The sequence below is a fragment of the Mustela erminea genome, chromosome 10, assembly GCF_009829155.1.
Source record: "Mustela erminea isolate mMusErm1 chromosome 10, mMusErm1.Pri, whole genome shotgun sequence".
Taxonomy (NCBI): Eukaryota; Metazoa; Chordata; class Mammalia; order Carnivora; family Mustelidae; genus Mustela; species Mustela erminea.
This window is the reverse complement of record NC_045623.1, coordinates 14809682-14827764: the sequence shown is the minus strand read 5'-3', so window position 1 is coordinate 14827764 and position 18083 is coordinate 14809682. Positions and strand designations below refer to the sequence as shown.

The window sequence follows — 18083 nt, the reverse complement described above, 5'->3', positions numbered from 1 at the left end:
TTCTAATTAATAGAAAAATAGAAAAATTTTCCTTCCCCCAAAAAAAGTATCTAGGCAAAGATTCAGATACCGCATGTAGATTATTCACAAGAGGCATGTGTGAATCAACCTTTTTTGTAGTCTTTAAATAAAATTTAATCATTAACTGATGAAAAAACAAGTTTCATATTTAAAGACACTTTCAGAATGCATCTATAATTAACTTAATGCAAAAGTATATGAAAAAAATCACAGCTATTTCACTGCAGTCTTTAAGTATAGCAATATTTTATTATTTTTGTTGCATCTTCTTACGCATTTCTTCAAGAGCTGCTTCTTTCTCTCTCAGAACCTGTTTAAGTCTTCTTATTTTTTCATCTCGAATGGTTTCTTCTAACTCTGGTGGCGTCATGGGGAAAATATCTTCAGTGTAATTTTTATTAAAGGAATGACTCTGTTCAAAAGCTGCATTTGAACTCAATGTGCCTTTTTCCTGGTTCTCAGGGGTATAATGTTCAACCTCAGTTCTCTTTTCTTCTCTGGTTTTGTTGCGGCTTGTGAGAATGTTATGGCATGATACATCTGAAGTTGGTAAAATACTGCTGACGAGTTGGGAATTGGTGACGTTAGTTCCTCCATTTGCAGCTGTGTTATACACGCTCTCAGTTTTTCTCTTCTTTGTATGATCCATCTTCTTAACGGTTTTTGCTTTTCTTTTTTTATCAAAACCCTGTTGTTATGTTGAGTAAGATTCCAAAAGAAAAACAAATTATTGCCATATAGACAGTGTGCTCTCAAATTTAACAGGATCTGCAGGTAACAGGTACTAAAACTAAACTCAACAAAATATACTGACAACTACAGCAAAAAATTGTTTACCACTGTACAGTACTAAAATGAACAGCAGTGTCCTACTGATATTCACAGAGAAGAAATTGCTTAATTCACATTTTCCTACTTAAGTATTAGATGTATCAATTTATCACCAAACTATAACAGCCATTTGTAAAGTACTTGAGAAAAAGAATTGACTTAATTTTTTGTTTCCTTTTCCACAGTAAGCACATATTGAAGATTTTCATTGGCAAAGGTTCACTGGTCTCTGATCTAAAGTTGAGGTATTAAACAGTATAATGATATACTTCTAAGAGTAATAGGCAAAGTAGAGTAGAGTAATAGGCCAAATTATACAGATGTTTCTTTTCACCATTATTGACCAAGTAGAGTTCTTAAAATGTTTATATTAAGGGTAATACTGCAATGAACAGCTACATGCTTATATTTTCCCTACATTTGGATTATTTATAAATTTTTTTTATTAAGTTCTATTAGCCAACATATAGTACAGCATTAATTTTTGATGTAGTGTTCAATTATTCATTAGTTGTGTTTAATATCCAGTGCTTACTGGATCATGTTGGATTATTTGTTTTACATTGGGTCTTCAAAGTAAGATAACTAGATTAAAAAGTTATGGGAATTTTCTTATAATTTTTTGATGAAAAAATAAATAGGTGAATAGAAACAATACAACATCTTTAACTGGAGATGTATTTTTACCTTTGTATATATGGTTCTCTTTAACACTGACTTCATATAATATATACACATATGCAAATTTGGTAACTATCATGTATATCAATGTACAGACTAAAAAAACAAATTAAGAAAATACATTCATGAACCTGTGGAGTAACTACAAAGGACATCAAAAATCTATTACCTGTTTTTTCTTTTCTTCCTTCACTATCAATTCAGTCTCTTTGTAAGTATCACTCTTCACCAAACTGCTAAAGGAATCAAAACCTTCTCCAGAGGCCAAATGATCAGGAATACGAGTAAGGCATACTCTCAAATCTTTAGTGAGACCAAATATCTTTTTAAATTCTGCATCACTCTTCAGATATGATGCCTTACTGCTTCCTCCTTGGGAATGGTTCTTGTCATTTCTTTCTTGAGTAACTTTTTTGAATGTTGATGCCATCTCATTCTGAATCTGGAATCAGGAAAACAAAACACACAAACAATACTGCTAATTACTTAAGCTATTTTATCAGACTAGCAGCTAAGTGTTCATCTCATCTTACTTAAAACATCATGCTCTAAAGTCCTAAATGGGGTTTACATTACCCTTATCTTACCACCCTCACTTGAAAAAATGAATTTAACTGAGTACAAACTTAAACTGTCCCTTTAAAATTTCTCATTTATTTTGCTTTCTTGTACTAGAAAGGTTAACAGACAGTTGATTCTCAAACTGAAATAAGAATACAAACTAATGACAAGTTAAAAATAATCTATAAAACATTAGTTGGAAATTATAGTCTTCTGGAAAAGTCTTATGCCTTTAATCAATCTTATACTTCAGAATTTACCTCCTTACATATCTAGAATTCAATGAATTCTATACTGAAGGGGAGATACACTGGCATTATTAAGTAGATCACTCCATAAGGAAAGAGTGAGCACAAATACTTAGCATAGACACATACCTTAAGTACAACAGAAAGGTAACTATGTGGATATGTTGAATAATTGAAGAGTCAGAAAGGTCTTTTAAAAAAAAAAAAAACAAGGGAAACTTGTCTATTAACAACAACAACAACAAAAAGATGTTAATAAATCCTATTTCCGCAAATGACCAAACAGTACTGATCAGCCCCATTCTGCTCCTTCTACCATCTACCTAAAAAAACTGCCAGACATCTACCCACCATCACAGACAAAAAACCCAGCTCTCCTAGATGCATAGTATTGATCTTTTCATACACTAACATTGATCTAGTAGATATATGTATATATATGTGTACAAATGTATATATATACACACACAGAATTTTACCAAGCTTTGATGTCACATTATCTCTTCTAAACTTTGTTGCTGAGTTTTTTGTTTGTTTGATTTTGTCTTAAAGATTTGGCATGCCAAATGATTTAAGAGAAAGGTACTGCTTGTACTCTATTATGCTCCTCAAACATTTCTTTCAGATGAAAGCTTTGACTTAATTAAGCATTCATGTGTGTATGGTATTTGTGTGTGATGGGAGTGGAGGATGGGAAAGGAAGGGGGAAGAGGTATCACAGGTAACTAACTTGAGAATTAAGAAAGAAAAATTTTCTATATAGATAGAAAAAAAGAACACCCTGACATGGGAAAATTACCTTTGGTTCTTGGTCTCTGAAAACACACTGTTGTGAAGTAAGAGTTGTTGCATCAACAGAGGAACTTATTTTCTCTATGCTTTGGATGATATTTCCTTTTCTGGGGGCATTTTGTACTGTACTAAATCCATCTGGAAAGTGTGGCTTTGTGAATAAAGTCTTACTCTGTTTTAAGTAGTTAATGGATTGATTCATATTATGTGGGTTTGGGGTAGAAAGAGATGGTTTCTCCACTTTTTTATTCTTCTCTGCCCTTAGATTGATCATGGAAGCAGGCTGAGTATTTGAAAGTGATTTTGTCTCCATCTGGCAAGATTTACTTTTAGCCAAAACAATATTTACAACCTCTCTGGATATTTCTGTGATTGGACTTGAACTCACTATTTGTGATGTATCTTTTCTTGGTGGAATATCAGGAGAAATAGAATTCTGTTGGTCAATTTGTGATGGCAAAACATCTGTCCCCTTTTTAGCCAATAGATAGACTTTCCCATTAAACATAACCAAGGCATTATCTTTAATAGGCATACTTTTGGATTGTGTCCCACTAGGACTGAGAGTACTTAGTGATGGCATATTTATAGTGTTATCTCCCAAATTTTTCCTATCTACAAAAGTTTTTAAAATCTTTGAAGCCACATTATTTGAAGACTTAACAGGAACAAGAGATGGACTGCAAGGCTGTAGATTTTCTTGAAAAATCCATTTCACAGGAGCAGCTTGAGAATGCTGACCACCTTTTAACTGTGTCTCTTTAGCAACATTCATTGGAATTTGTGTGGTATTTAGTATCACTGGCTTTGCTATTTCTGTAACAGGTTTTGGGTAAATGTTTTGAAAGTTCTTGGTAACTACATTTTTCACTGTATTTACAGGAGATACGTAAATAACAGTTGGTATTTGGGAGGCCTCAACTGTTCCTGAGGTACTTGTGGTTGCAGTTGCAAGTATCTTTTGCTGAACTGAAGGAGGCAATGAAGACGCTGGTACAGATTTCACTTCAGCATGGGCAGGAATCTGTAAATGATGCCCAGAAGGCAAAACTGGAGACTTCACAGTCATTGGAAGACTCTGAGTATTTACTAAAATATAAGGTGAATCATTTTGTGTTGAGGAAGGAGAAACAGCAAATGTTTGCATGGTGAGTCCATCAATTTTCACACCATGACTCTGAACTTTAGAAACTGATGAGGTAAAATTTTCAGTTCCCACAGAAGTAACTCTAACTTTTTCTGCTGTATCTACTGTTCTTGTAAGAAAATAGTTTGAAGAACTGGCTGGCTGAAAAATGGGCAATTGAACTGATGCACTTGTGGAAGAGCTGGAAATCTGAGTCTGAAAAGTAACTTGAACTGGGCTTCCTGTATTCCCTTTCAAAGCATCAGACATGACTGAAGATTGAACTAGCGGTATAAGATTTCCAGAAGAATTAGGAATTGGAAGTAATTGCAGAAGATTTTTTCCATCGGAGCCAATCGTCTGAACTACTTGGTACATGCAGCCTGAAACACTTAAAAGAACATTGAGTAAATCAATACAACATACTAGACGGTATATACATTTTATTTAAAAACAGATATTTGCAAATATTATTTTAAAAAGATAAAAATTTATAAAATATGGTAAAAGTATATAATTTGTCACTTTGAGTTTTCAAAGTGAAATACTGCAAAACAAAGATTTTGAAGGAGAGATAAAGGTATGATCAGCTTCGATTTAGAATTGCTCATATGGTTAGGTAAAGGGGAAATTAGACTTTTCTAAGGTTTTACCGTGTATAAAATTATGTCTATTACAATATTTTCCTCTTAAACTAGTAGTATTCTCCCTTCTTTTTTTTAACTCATATTATTTCCTTCTGTCCTCCTTTCCAATCTGTTGTGCTCTTCCCATTGACAATGACTCACAAGTCCTACTGTCAGCCATCCTTCTTTTGCTTAAGGAATCTCTTACGGTATGATACCTTAGTGTACCACATTTTCGGAGACTAAATGGAGTAACTCATGTAGGAATCATTTTCTTCCTTGACTTATTGTTTTAGCACATTTGAAGTTTGGTGCTAAATAGCCCTTGGTATGGAAATTATTCATATTAGTTCCCACTGCCTATCAATCCATATAAATAACAGCAATGCCATTTCAGTTAAGTGGTTTTCAATGAACGTGGAACACAGTGGATATTTTTTTTTAACTAGCCTATTTTGATTCTGATACTTATGTATCTTAGTACAGACTCTCTGACTTTTAAAAATCCAAAATATACCAATCTCTATTTTATAAGCAATTATTTGTAGATTTCTTCAATACAGATACCTCAAGTTATTTATGCTTAAAACCACTTCAGTTCCTGGAAAATACTCAGTTCTCATGGGACTCAGAGTAATCACATGTGCTCTCTACCTAGCTACTCCTCTCCTCTCCCACCCATATAACTCAAGTGTCAGCATTAATAATACTTCCCAAGAGATGCATTCTCTAACCACTTTAACTATCTTTGCCCATCTTTCATAATTAGTGTATAATACTACACCTGTTAGTTTCATGGTACACATCACAAGTTGTCAATATATACTAATCTATTTGTTCACCTGCATATAGACTGTCTCTCATGCTAAATCCTAGCAACAGAAATGCCGAGTTCATGTCCTACCAACAGTATGACCTTATATATGACTAAGACCAAATGAAAACAAGTAATAATTAGAATTCTCAATGATGTAAAGGTGTGTTTTACTGCCCATAAGTGTTTTTAAAACCTACATATTAGAAAAATCAAAGCCAAAAACTATGCATTCTAGGAAGCCCTGGAACTCAGTTTTACTTTTCTGTAACCCAAAATAATACAATTAAACCTACTTTCATTACCTCCCCACTCCCCAAAAAACAGAGAAAAGGCCTGAACTTATTCAACTTTAATTTATTCAACAAAAATTTACTTGAGTGTCTGTTATGGGTCAGGCACCTGGCTCAATTATGGGAAAAGGGTTAGTAACCTACAGCCTTCAGCCAAATTTTGCCCCCTACCTGTTTTTGTGCAGCCCATAAGCTAAGAATGTTTTTTCTATTAGAAATGGTTTTTAGGGACGCCTAGGTGGCTCAGTTGGTTGGATGACTGCCTTCGGCTCAGGTCATGATCCCAGAATTCCGGGATCGAGTCCCGCATCGGGCTCCCAGCTCCATGGGGTGTCTACTTCTCCCTCTGACCTTCTCCTTGCTCATGCTCTCTCTCACTGTCTCTCTCTCAATAAATAAATAAAATCTTTAAAAAAAAGAAAAAGAAAAAAGAATAAAAAGAAATGGTTTTTAAAAGTGACAAGAGCAGTATTTTGTTATCTGTCAAATTATGGGATTCAAATATCAGCATCCATAAGTAAAGTTTTATTAGTACACAGTCACACTCATCTTTAATGTACTACATATGGTTGCTCTCATGCTACAATAACACAGTTGAGTAGTTACACCAGAAATGATCATATGGCCCACAAAGCCTGAAATATTTACTATCTGGCTCTTTACAGAAAATATTTGCTTGTCTCCAAGCTAGTTCGACCCACAATCCCCAAAAGAACTTAAACTGTTGGCTATATGGACAGGTAAACAGGCAATTATCATTAGGTGAGATAAATGATACACTATATTTGGATGAGAACAAAAATGCTTGCCCCCCCCTTTTTTTTTAAGATTTTATTTACCTATTTGACAGAGAGAGACACAATGAGAGAGGGAACATAAACAGGGGGAGTGGGAGAGGGAGAAGCAGGCTTCCTGCTGAGAAGGGAGCCTGATGCGGGCTCAATCCTGGGACTCAAGGATCATGACCCAAGTGGAAGGCAGATGCTTAATGACTCAGCCACCTAGGCGCCCCTGCTTGCTCCTTTTCTTAAAAGCTTCCTAGATAGGACATTCTCCTACTTCCATAATGGTTCCTTGGTCTTCCTTGTCAACTCAACTCATCCTACCTGAATCAACCTTCAAATGCTGAAATTCACCAAAGCTGAGACTGAATTCTCTTCCTACTCTTAAGCTTTTCTCAATTATTTCTTTAATGTGCATGACTTCAATAAATTTCCATTTGTACAGCAACAATTAAAGGCTTTGCATCTTAGCTCTTTGGAGATTCAGACTTACACATCCAACTACCCTAATGACATTTCCATTCAGAATTTCAAATGCACCTAAAACTCAACATGGACTTTTCCAGTGTTTTTTTTTTTTTCCTTCCCCTATGATAAGTGGCATATCATAAATCAGAACAAGGAATTTCCTGCTTTCTAATCATCTACATTTAATCTATCACAAAATCCTGTTGGTATTATCTCCTAAATTTCCCTTAATCTTTTCAATTCTTTCCAAACTATCTTCCTCCATTCTATTCAAGCAAACATCACTGCTGGCTTGCACTACTGTAGTAGCTTCATAACTGGTCTCTTCTTCAGCCACAGATCCTTCCCTGCTTAAAACAGTTCAGCAGGCTCCCATTTTCTTTGAGCAGGAGAACAAAAACCAAGAGATTTTGATGCAATGGAAGCCAAAAGAAGAGAGTTTTGAGAAAATGGGCAAGTCTATTTAAAAGTTCTAACAAGCCAAGTAGGATGCAGATTAAAATGTAAACTTGCATGGAAAAAAAAGTTTGGGGGCACCTGAGTGGCTTAGTCGTTAGGCATCTGCCTTCGGCTCAGGTCATGATCCTGGGGTCTTAGGATCTAGTCCTGAGTCTGAGGCTCCCTGCTTGGAGGAAAGCCTGCTTCTCTCCCACCTGCTCCCCCTGCTTGTGTTCCTTCTCTCACTGTCTCCCTCTTTCTTTGTCAAATAAATAAATAAAATCTTAAAAAAAAAAAAAAACAGTTTGGTGGAGGACAAAAGTTGCACAGGAATTAACATGAAAAACGGATATTAAGATAGAAGGTACAGACAACTTTTATGAACTTTGACTGTCAAAGGGAAGATAAAGACTGGCAAGTAGATGGAGGCTAAATGGGGTCAAGAAGGGATCTGTTTTCTCTTTTTTAAGGTTAAATGAATCAGAGCATAAATTAATGCTCTTCTGAGTTATCAAGATTTAGAGGATAAAGAGGGCTAATTAAGTGTAAGGTGTGATAAGGAGAGCAAAAACAGAAATTTGAGGAGAATCAAAAAGATCTGAAACAGTCTAAGATAGCTAAGGATATAGGCAGATTATGAATTTATAGTGAGACCAGTCTGTGCTTTTGTGAGATCTTCCTTGTCTCATCAGGTTTAAGCAAAGTATAAGCAAATCCCTGAGTTCATCCAGGGTTGGAGCGGCTTCAGAAGAATGGGGCAAAAAAGTCAAAGAGGAACAAAATAATTTAGGATATTGGTAAAAATTATTAAAATGAGGACATATAGAATCTAAACAGAAGGAGAAGAAAATGAGAACACAAAAGGAAAAAGTAGAAGGCAAAAGTAGAGAATGAAGGGATTACTGGACTGGAGGCCAGATAAAGTTAAGGAAAAAAAAAAAAACACCACAGAGTGTGGTACTTTAAAAAGTAAGCTAGGAATAAAGCAACTGGTGTTGAGAAAAGAGAATGCCTGAATCAAGAATTTCATAGATGCAGCAATTGAATCTTACAACAAGAACTACAGAAGTGGATGGATGGCGACAGAATGGAGAATAAGATCACCAAAGAAAAAGAACTTTATACTGAAAGACTAGATGACTAACAGATTATCCATATAATTGCTAAAGTCACACAGGATTAGAGAGATGATTGTGACCTGTGTTCCAAATTCAGTGACAGGAAGTTGGTAGATGATGTTCATGAACCACAATTAAGACCATCTACCAACTTCTGGTCACTGATATGCCAAAAAGTTCACTAGAAATTCATTCTCTTTTGCAGTCTATTTTCTTTCCCATTATTCTACTACATCTCATTCTCAAAGATTATCAATTTATGTTCTCACAGTTAAATCTGTCTTTATCCTCACTGTCTAGGTGCCCCCTGGTGAAACTGACATTTCTAGCTAATTACACACTGTGGACCTCTACCTAACATGAATTCCACTGTGCACAATTTGCTTGTTTTTCTTAATGTTTCCTTTCTTATTCACTTTCTGCATTTTAAGTATCCAACTATGTCTATTCCCCAAAGCACAACTCTTGACCCGTTTCTCCTCAAGACATTCTTCCTTAAACATAAAACCAAATGCTTCAACTATTGCATCACCTGCTTCAACTATTGCCTTTGCAATAGTGACTCCCATAGTTATATCCTTTATTCCTATTCCCTAATATTGACTTCAGTTCCTTATCTGTGTTGTCTTACCAAACATTTTCACTTTTAATACTATGACTTTTTTTTAAACCATGACTTTCAAGTTCAAATTACTCTCTACTGTTAACTAGTACTCTAATCCTACCACCCAGTTATCCAGTCATAGGTTAGCACTACTATTTCCCAAGTCACTTAGGTTTTAAATCACCTAGTCGTCTCTGACTTACCTTTATCACCCTTTTGACCTTTGATTCACCCTAAACATCTTGTATAGATGCTTACAAAGTGTAAACATTCAATAAATGCATAGTGAATGAATCACTGAGTCTGTAAAGTTTTTTTTTTTTTTATAGCTTTTACTCATTCTTCTCTTTCACCACTGCCACTCCTACTATCTAGATCAGACCTGCATTACCTTGTGTCCAGTCCTCATTATCTCACCCCTGTATTTTGCTTCACTTTTAAACTAGTTTTAAGTTTTTAATCTCTGGAAGATTAAAGCATTATTTTCATCCTGCTACCTCCTTTCTCAACGTTCCAATGATTCATCACTGCCAATTCAGCTTGACTTGAAAAATTGTCTAAAATCTAGATCCAACCAATCTCTACAACAGTACCATCTATAACTTCTCAACTTAAAAATCTCTGATCCTGGAGGATTATTCTTGATTATCCTAAGTATATTATTTACTCCAAGTATTCTTCAGGTTATTTTCTTTCTTTCTTCAACAATCTAAAACATAGCTATAAACTGAGGACCAACTCCATCTTCTCCACGAATATTTCCAAGTCCGTCAAACTCACATTGATTTCTTCCAACTTAAAATGCCTAAAGTAGGGCGCCTGGGTGGCTCAGTGGGTTAAGCCTTCAGCTCAGGTCATAATCTCAGGGTCCTGGGATTAAGCCTTCAGCTCAGGTCATGATCTCAGGGTCCTGGGATCAAGGCCCGCATCGGGTTCTCTGCTCAGCAGGGAGCCTGCTTCCTCCTTTCTCTCTGCCTGCCTCTCTGCCTGCTTGTGATTCCTCTCTGTCAAATATAAAATCTTTAAAAAAAAAATGCCTAAAGTACTCCCACTGATGCCACTAATGCTAGGAGTTATATAATGCCTTCTATATAGTGTCTTCTAAAAAGTAAGTAAAATTTTGTTTTTCTTACAGAGACTATATCATTTACTTTGTAATGATTCCCCCAATACCAAGTATAGTAGGCCCTCAAAAAACTTATATAAAAAATGGAGCTCTTTCAAATTTCTACTTTAACTGAACTATCTCAATACCTTTTCTTTAGTCTCCTTTTGTTTATTTACACACTTTTGTCAATGAATCTGTCAATAATATCTGGCTCACAGACTAGAAGCTTCAACACAGCAGAACTTTTATAATGTTTTTATAATTATTTGCATATGGGAATGTACATTTTTAATTGGTATGGTTTTTAAAGAAAGGACACAGGCTTCTGATACCTCACTCACATACTTCATTATATGGCCTATATGTTTCTGCTTTACAGAAAACATTTATATTGCACAAACTATTTTCAAGTCTCATCATTCATTTTTCCTCTCTCTTCCCTTTCCCCTCCCCCCCAAAAAAACGAAGGAAAATACAACTTCTATGTCAGTGTATCAATACAGATTCACATTATCTACAAGAGACCATAAATTCCTTAAAGGTAAATTATCCAATTCATTATCCAATTCACATCCTCTCCACCTAAAAGAGCAACTGGCACATTGTAAAAATGTTAGCTGAATTATCTCCTGCTACAAGTCATCATTAAAAACAAAACAAAACAAAACAAAACAAAACCACAGCACCATGATTTCCTAGCAGAAAATGGAATAAGTTCTAAAAATTCAACTGGAGTGTAGAATGCTAAGCAAAAAATAATAAATCAGGGTGAAATTCATACTTCTTCAATTAGTATACTTTTTTTTCAGATCTAGAAAAGACATTCCATTTAAACTATAACTAATTCAAAAAGAGAAAAAAAAACACCTATAACTAAAACCTCATAAAGATTCTCCTTCTTAATAATCATATTCTGCTAGCTAATGTTAGAACTAAAATTAGAAAAAAAAAAAAAAAAAGAACTAAAATTAGAATCAGATTCTGCACCCCATGTTCTGGTGTGGTTATTTAAAAATTTAGAAAATCATCAATGTGCTAGTTACTTTAGATCAGTTGGTGTTTGAACTGAGAACTATACTGCAAACACAGTCAAGTTTAAGACTTTAAAAAAACTGAAAAGAATACATTAGAAAGTTCACAGGATTCTAATCTTGGCTCTTCCGATTGTTAATTAATTGGAGTAAATTTGCTTAACTTCTTTGAATCTGTTTCTTCATTTGCAAAATGGGGACAGTAAGGCTTGCAATGAGAAGTAAATGAAATAACTGGCTGGAATTATGATAAATGTCCAATATATGCTAGTTATCATATTCCATTAAAATATATAATTGGTGTCCAAAAATAAGTAAATGAATCAGGTAGTTTTTTGACAATGTAAGAACTTGAATAAAAAGGTATGAGAACTCTTAATAAAAAGTATATTAAACATACTTACATAACTTGACATTTTAAATTATTCTAATATTGACATAAAACATTCACATATAAGAAATGGAATGATAAAAATTTTGCAGACTTATGAACATTTTGCAGATATTTTTGCGAAATATATTTTTTCAACTGCTAGCATTTTTTTCCATCTATGATTTAACATTATGTACATACACAATATACATAATGTAATAACATACAACAATATATACTACATATTATACACATAATAGATCCATTATTGTAAATAGTTGTCATTAACTCTAATTCTGATAAACGTATCAGCAATGTGGATATTGCCATTATGATTTTTATAGCTGGAGATTCAGTAATATTAAATAAGTTATTCAAAATTACATGCTTTCTTTGACAATCCCATCCACTTTTTTGAATATGCTTTAGTATAAACCAAACATAACAGGATCCAAAATATTCGACTGATTAAAGTGAGAGATTAATGAGAAACAGATTTCAGTTAGCCCATCAGGTATATGTATCAATGTCTCTTTCTTACACACCAAAACAGTAAAGATAATATAACACACTTTACAAAGGAAATGCACAATAAACTGATAATGAAACATCATGTTTCTGACCAAACCACGCCCACTGCTGAGGACACTAACTTTAGCTCCCCATCTAACAACAAAGGATTAAATGCAGATAGAGGCCAGTTGCCAGTCACTTCCTGATTCTCATTATTCTGACATGTATCATCACAGGCTTTTATTATAATACCTCTGAGCTGATGACTTACATCTCTGTTTTCAGCTCTGACCCTGCCTGAGTTTCAAATTCAAATACCTCTTCGATTATTTTTTTGGGGTGTGTTCACCTCATCTCAATTAATTTACCAATACTTATCCAGATAATTGGCATTATAATTGATCCCCTTTTCCTCATGCCAATTCACTGACAAAATCTGCCCATTTTCCCTTCTGTATTTCTTTGAATCCAACCTTACTCTACATCAGCTAGTTCAGGCCCTCAAAATCTCTGAAATCTGAAAGGACAACTTAAATAGAATCTTTATCCATCACCCGCAAATCCACACTACCATCAGTTATCTATAATGCACACAGGAACATGACCACCTTTTCTTAAAATCCTCTGAATGACCTCAGATAGATTAAGTCTAATCTTCCCAGCAGAGCAAAGCAAACGAAGAGCTATCTATTTATCCTGCTTGTAGTACAGAATCAAACAAAAATACTGATTCCTGGTAATAAGTCATACTGGTGCTTTATTTACCAGTTCCCTCCATTTGGATGCAGCCTGCATTCATCTTTAATTGGATAGCTGACACTTACATTCCCAAACTCAGGTGCTCCATAAACCTTTCCTACAATTTCCTTTCTCTATGCTCTCACAGCATCCTATGCACAACACTATTTTAAAAGTGTATTACATCACCTCCCCCTAGACTGTAAGGTTTTTCGTGCATGGTTCATATTCTCTTCTTTAGTCAGTCTCTCCACTTAGCAAAGTCTATCATGTAGGCACTCAGTGAATGTTTTTCAACCAAATGTTTGAACTATACTATAATGGTAAACTAGGACATAAACCTCGATTGCTAGAATTCCAAAGCTTACCTTCTTTCCACTATACCATTCTAACTCCTGCTTTGCTCTTTGCAGATAAAGCATCAATCTAGATAAACTGAATGCCTTCTATCACAAATATCTTCCAGATTTTTCCTTTGTACTCTAAAGACTTTTATACTTTATGCCCTGATGAATTAGATATACATTAAATAAACATTCTGAAAACCAATAATGAAAAACTTATAAAGCAAGCAGCAGTAACTCAAGAAAAATCCAAGCATCTATAGAAAATAAATCATACTCATTTTAAGTTTATGAAGATGATTTAGTACCATTAAAATTATCAGAAAAATAAGGAAACCAAACTTCCAACAGCTGATATTAATCAAATGATTTTTAAGTTATAGTTGTACATCATGCCAATTGTTACTTACAAAACAGAATAGAATCAAATATGCAAGCAATAACGAAAATAAGAGTCAAATAATTTCAGAAAAGCATCTGGTAATGTTCCAAAAATGTGATGTCAAACCTTAGTGGTCTGAAGAAATAAATGCATTTGAAGATGATGAAAACAGTGCATAAACCAATGAGTTAATGAACTTCCAATGACTTATGAATGTAATCAAAATACAACTGTTTGTAATTAAAAAAAAAAAAGTCAAATACAGATAGCCAAAGGCTTAGAAACTAAATAAAAGAGTTAAAATACACAATAAACAAAAATGTTAAATTCTTATTCTTATTTCTAATACTGAAAAACAATGCAATCCTAAGACAAATTGTGTTAAGTTACGGCAAGTCAAATGTCATCAAATATCCAGATACCAAAACAAATGAGAAGAAATGAACAGTTATTAGGAAGTAATTGTACTTTTTTGTCATCCATACAGAGTACTATCTCTGCCTCTTCCCCCAGCTTCCACCAAAAGGAAACCAACAAACGTTATCCGTATACACAAGCTGGCTCTTTTTACAACATGAAATGCAACGGTTCTTTCTTGGCAGTTCTTCATATTGTTTTGGCCCATCGCATTTAGTGAGTTCTTCTTAAAATATTGTGCGTGCTTTTTCAGTCGTTATTACAATTCCGTTTTGCCTCTACTTGTAATTAAAAGAAACCTATTTCCTGGGCTAAAATTTGTACAGAAATAAAGTTGTATTCTCCTAATAATAATACATAACATATAAGTATTGCTTTTCTTTTTTCCTACACTAAGTATTTCACATATACTCATTCTTTTGATCCTTAAAATATCTCTAGGCACTCTTATTTACTGGAAAGGAGACTGGAGAGAACGCACTTGGCCTCAGGAACAGTAAATGTCAAAGCTAGGGTTAAATTTAGGTAGACTGATGTTCTTCAAACATAAATCCTCTTCCATGAATTTTACATTCCAATTTCCATGTTTTCTTCACATTTTCCTTCTGCAGAGACTCATTAAGTTTTTTCTCACCAATTACACATCCACTGACCATGGAGTCTACAACTTAAAATACTTGATCTTCTCTAACAGTTTTGTTCCCGTTTAATTTCATCTTGACTAACATAACCTTAAAAAAAAAAAAAGAAAGAAAGAAAGAAAGAAAGAAACTACTAACTGAGTGATTAAAAAAAAAAAAAACTTGTAAATGTGCAACTCTTTTTAAGAAATACCGATCTCCCTATGTCAGAGTTCCTGTATAGAGACATCCAATTAGAGACGGCATTCTCATTACACCCGCTTCAAACACGCTGTTCCAAAGGATGGATTTCACATGAGAATTACTCTACTTTTCTTCCTTTGCATATAAAAACTATTATTTGAAATTTTTTAAAAATCCATTCCAGCTCTGTATCAATTTTTCAGTTTCTGAATTCATGTACTTATCATCTGCACAAATTTTTCCTTCCCTTTTCACTAACTCTTAAATAATAGCTATTTCCACGGAAGGTCCAGCGCCACCTGGGCTGCACTTGCTATTATTCCGTGCTGGGCGCGGCGTGTTTTTCTGCGAGTGCGCGAGAATCTTCCAGAAAGTTTTAGTCACACAGGAGCGTCGGCCATGTTGGTCTTCCTCTCCCGTGGAGATCTACTCCTTCGCCTATGAAACTTGAGACGCTGGAATCCTGCGGAACCGCGGCCGAGGCTGCCCGCGTCAGGGTCTGAAGAGGCTTTACGCTTCCAAGCGAGGCGCGCTCTGAGGGCTCTGAGGAGCCCAAGGGACGAGCCCGGCAGTCGCCCCCACTACGGGGTTACGCTCCTCTGACTCTCAGGGCGTCCGGAAACGACGGCCGACTCAGCACCCTGCTAAGAGGCGGGCGAGGGGCAGTGTGTCGAGGGAGATTCGAAACCGGTACTTACCACTGCGAGGCGTTGCCTGACTTTTCCTCTGCGGGTTTCAGGAAGACCCTCTGTAGGTTATTGGACATTTTAGAGGGGTGGGAGGGGCCAGCACATCCAGGAAAGTGGGCAATGGGGGGCCGAGGTCCTCCAAAGGGAGAGAACCTGAGCGAAAGAAGGTTGGGCTGGAGGTGTCCCGGAGCAACTCAGGTTCGATGCTGAAAGGAGGGCGACGGCAGGGTCTAGGGAGGGCGTATCCCTAGCCTTCGGAAAGACGCGACGCAGCCACCACAAACCGGAAGAATCCAAGCGGGTGACGACGCCGCTCGGGTCCTAGCCTCTGAGAGGAGCGGCCCGAGTCTCCGCCCCGGCGAGCCTACGACATCGCTTCAGAGCCATCCGGAGACAACACGGAAGGCGTGGCTTTAACGGCGCCGCCTCTAGGGGTGCCGGGTCAGTGGAGAAGACCGTGCGGGACTGGCCCGGCCGACCCCGCCCACCGCAGTAGCCAGCCGGGCAAAGCTCAGACTGGCTTCCGGGTTCGTCACGTCCGGTTGCCAAGGTGACTGGCTCGCTGAAGCACCGCCCTTATGATGGGATCCAATCGCAAGTGGCGTTTGCTCTCTCTTCTTCCGGATCAAATAACGAATCACAAAAGAATATTCTCAAGATTTCTACGCAAAATAAAATGTTTCCGGGGTCATTCGTAAATTTTCAGCCTATGTGTTAGCCGGTAGTGTAAGTTTTCCTTTCCCGCCAGTGCTTTAAAAGGGGTCGGAAGGCTCTTTTGGACTCTGTGCACTGGTGATGTGTGAACCTTTTAGACGCCTGCGTGTAGCCAGCGCTGTATTTCTTGCTGCTTTATAGGGTTTCTCGTTTTGTTTACTTTAGTTTTGTTTGTTTGTTTGTTTGTTTTTTAACTTTTTCTTGAAGCTTTGGCTCTAGTTTTAACCTTTCCTCCACCCCACGCTCATCTCATTCCTCGGTCAAAATTACTACTCATGGCCATATAGTTAATTCGTTAATTCTTCAAAAGTTTATTCTCCACATAGTTGTTGTTGTTGTTTGGGTTTTTTGTTTGTTTGTTTTTATTTTTGTTTTTGTTTTCCACCTTCATTTGGATTTCCAGAGAAGTCCTTTCCGGAAGTCTCTTGATTCCTGTTGTTGAATCACTTAGCTGAGAAATGTTTAGGTCTCTGGGTTAAAGGGTGGACATTCTAGTTCAGCTGGAACTAGAAGGAAGTTGTGGGAGAAGTAGTTTAGAAGATGGTTTTATCAGGTATAGAAAATAAAAATGTAAACTGGCTCAAACGGACTGTTCAAATTTAGAAGGCTGGCATAAGGTGGCCGAATCAAAGCTTTACGTTTATCTTTCTAAAATGCTGTTTACTTATTCACCTAACTTCTTAATGAATTAATAGTTATTAAAGAGCTTAATGTCCTGGTACCTTAACGGAAAGCAATACTTTTTAATTGTTGTTAATCTTTGTTGAAGGTTAGTTTCAGCGATACACAATCCTGTATGTGAAACTGGCATTTATCTTTCAGTCGAATATTGCCCATACTAAAGAAGGAGCAGGGTGGTGACCCTTTTATACTGTCTTCATTTTGGTCATTCTCTGATCTGTGAAAGCAAATTACTTGAATAATTTGCCCATTCATAGCTTCTTCCATGTTTTTATTATTTATTTCTTACCTTTCGCATTCTCAGTTTTCATGTCCATCACCTCTTCCTATAAATGAAACTCATTGTCACAAATTGATTTCCTTGGGAAGCAGACTTTTTCAATGCCTTTTTGCTGTGAAGGGAATTTATTAGGTATCAATATTTGGGGAAGGGAGTGAGGGGAAGTGAAACTGGGAAGAGGGAGAAGCTAAGTTGTAATGCCCAGTTTCAACAAAGTATCCCACATAGACCTCTAACGTGATGTACTTTCAAAGTTTTCCCAGTAGGAATGCAGGCTTTGCCAAGGAAAGGTGTATGACCTTAGGCAAGGAGGATCTCTTTAGCCAAAGCAATTACTCAAGGAGGTTGACAGCTGAGACATGTCTGCTGGCAGCACTCCCAGCAACTGGCGGAATAAGACTTTATTCCTCAAGGGAGGTCCTAGAGATACATCACGGCATCCACAGTACTCATTAAATCTCTCATTCAACTGTTCAAATTAATGCTGTTTGTCTCACATTTATTCAGATCTGTATTCAGCAGCACTTAATTATTCCTTCACTCTTTATCCATTTGGGAATGTACTTTCTCGGTTTTCATCCTACTT

The 18083-nt window shown here is 36.2% G+C and overlaps 2 protein-coding genes across 3 annotated transcripts in view; one reads left to right on the top strand and one right to left on the bottom strand.

Moving 5' to 3' along the window:
• CD53 (CD53 molecule) overlaps nt 1–4087 on the top strand; it is a 58092-nt gene extending 54005 nt beyond the window's left edge. Inside the window, exon 8 of the mRNA XM_032361212.1 lies at nt 4017–4087. Coding sequence (XP_032217103.1) covers nt 4017–4031 — 15 coding nt within the window. The 3' untranslated portion in view covers nt 4032–4087. The remainder of the gene's footprint in view (nt 1–4016) is intronic.
• LRIF1 (ligand dependent nuclear receptor interacting factor 1) lies at nt 251–16347 on the bottom strand. Of its 2 annotated transcripts, XM_032361209.1 has the most exons (4): nt 15832–16347; nt 3142–4651; nt 1703–1975; nt 251–709 (listed from the first exon to the last, which is right to left on the bottom strand). In XM_032361209.1, the coding sequence occupies exons 1-4, from the start codon at nt 15897–15899 to the stop codon at nt 272–274; spliced, it is 2289 nt and encodes a 762-aa protein (XP_032217100.1). In that variant the 5' UTR covers nt 15900–16347; the 3' UTR covers nt 251–271. The 2 variants fall into 2 exon arrangements, with proteins under 2 accessions (XP_032217100.1, XP_032217101.1); XM_032361210.1 differs by lacking the exon at nt 3142–4651 and having other exon boundaries at nt 15832–16345.
• Nucleotides 16348–18083: the final 1736 nt, after the last annotated feature.

Excerpts from the sequence above, each read along its gene's own strand:
- LRIF1 (XM_032361209.1), bottom strand. The coding sequence starts at position 15,899 with ATGTCCAATAACCTACAGAGGGTCTTCCTGAAACCCGCAGAGGAAAAG. Across the intron at positions 4,652-15,831 it reads TCAGGCAACGCCTCGCAGTG|TGTTTCAGGCTGCATGTACC; the intron begins GTAAGTACCGGT and ends TGTTCTTTTAAG. Across the intron at positions 710-1,702 it reads AGGAAGAAAAGAAAAAACAG|GGTTTTGATAAAAAAAGAAA; the intron begins GTAATAGATTTT and ends ACATAACAACAG.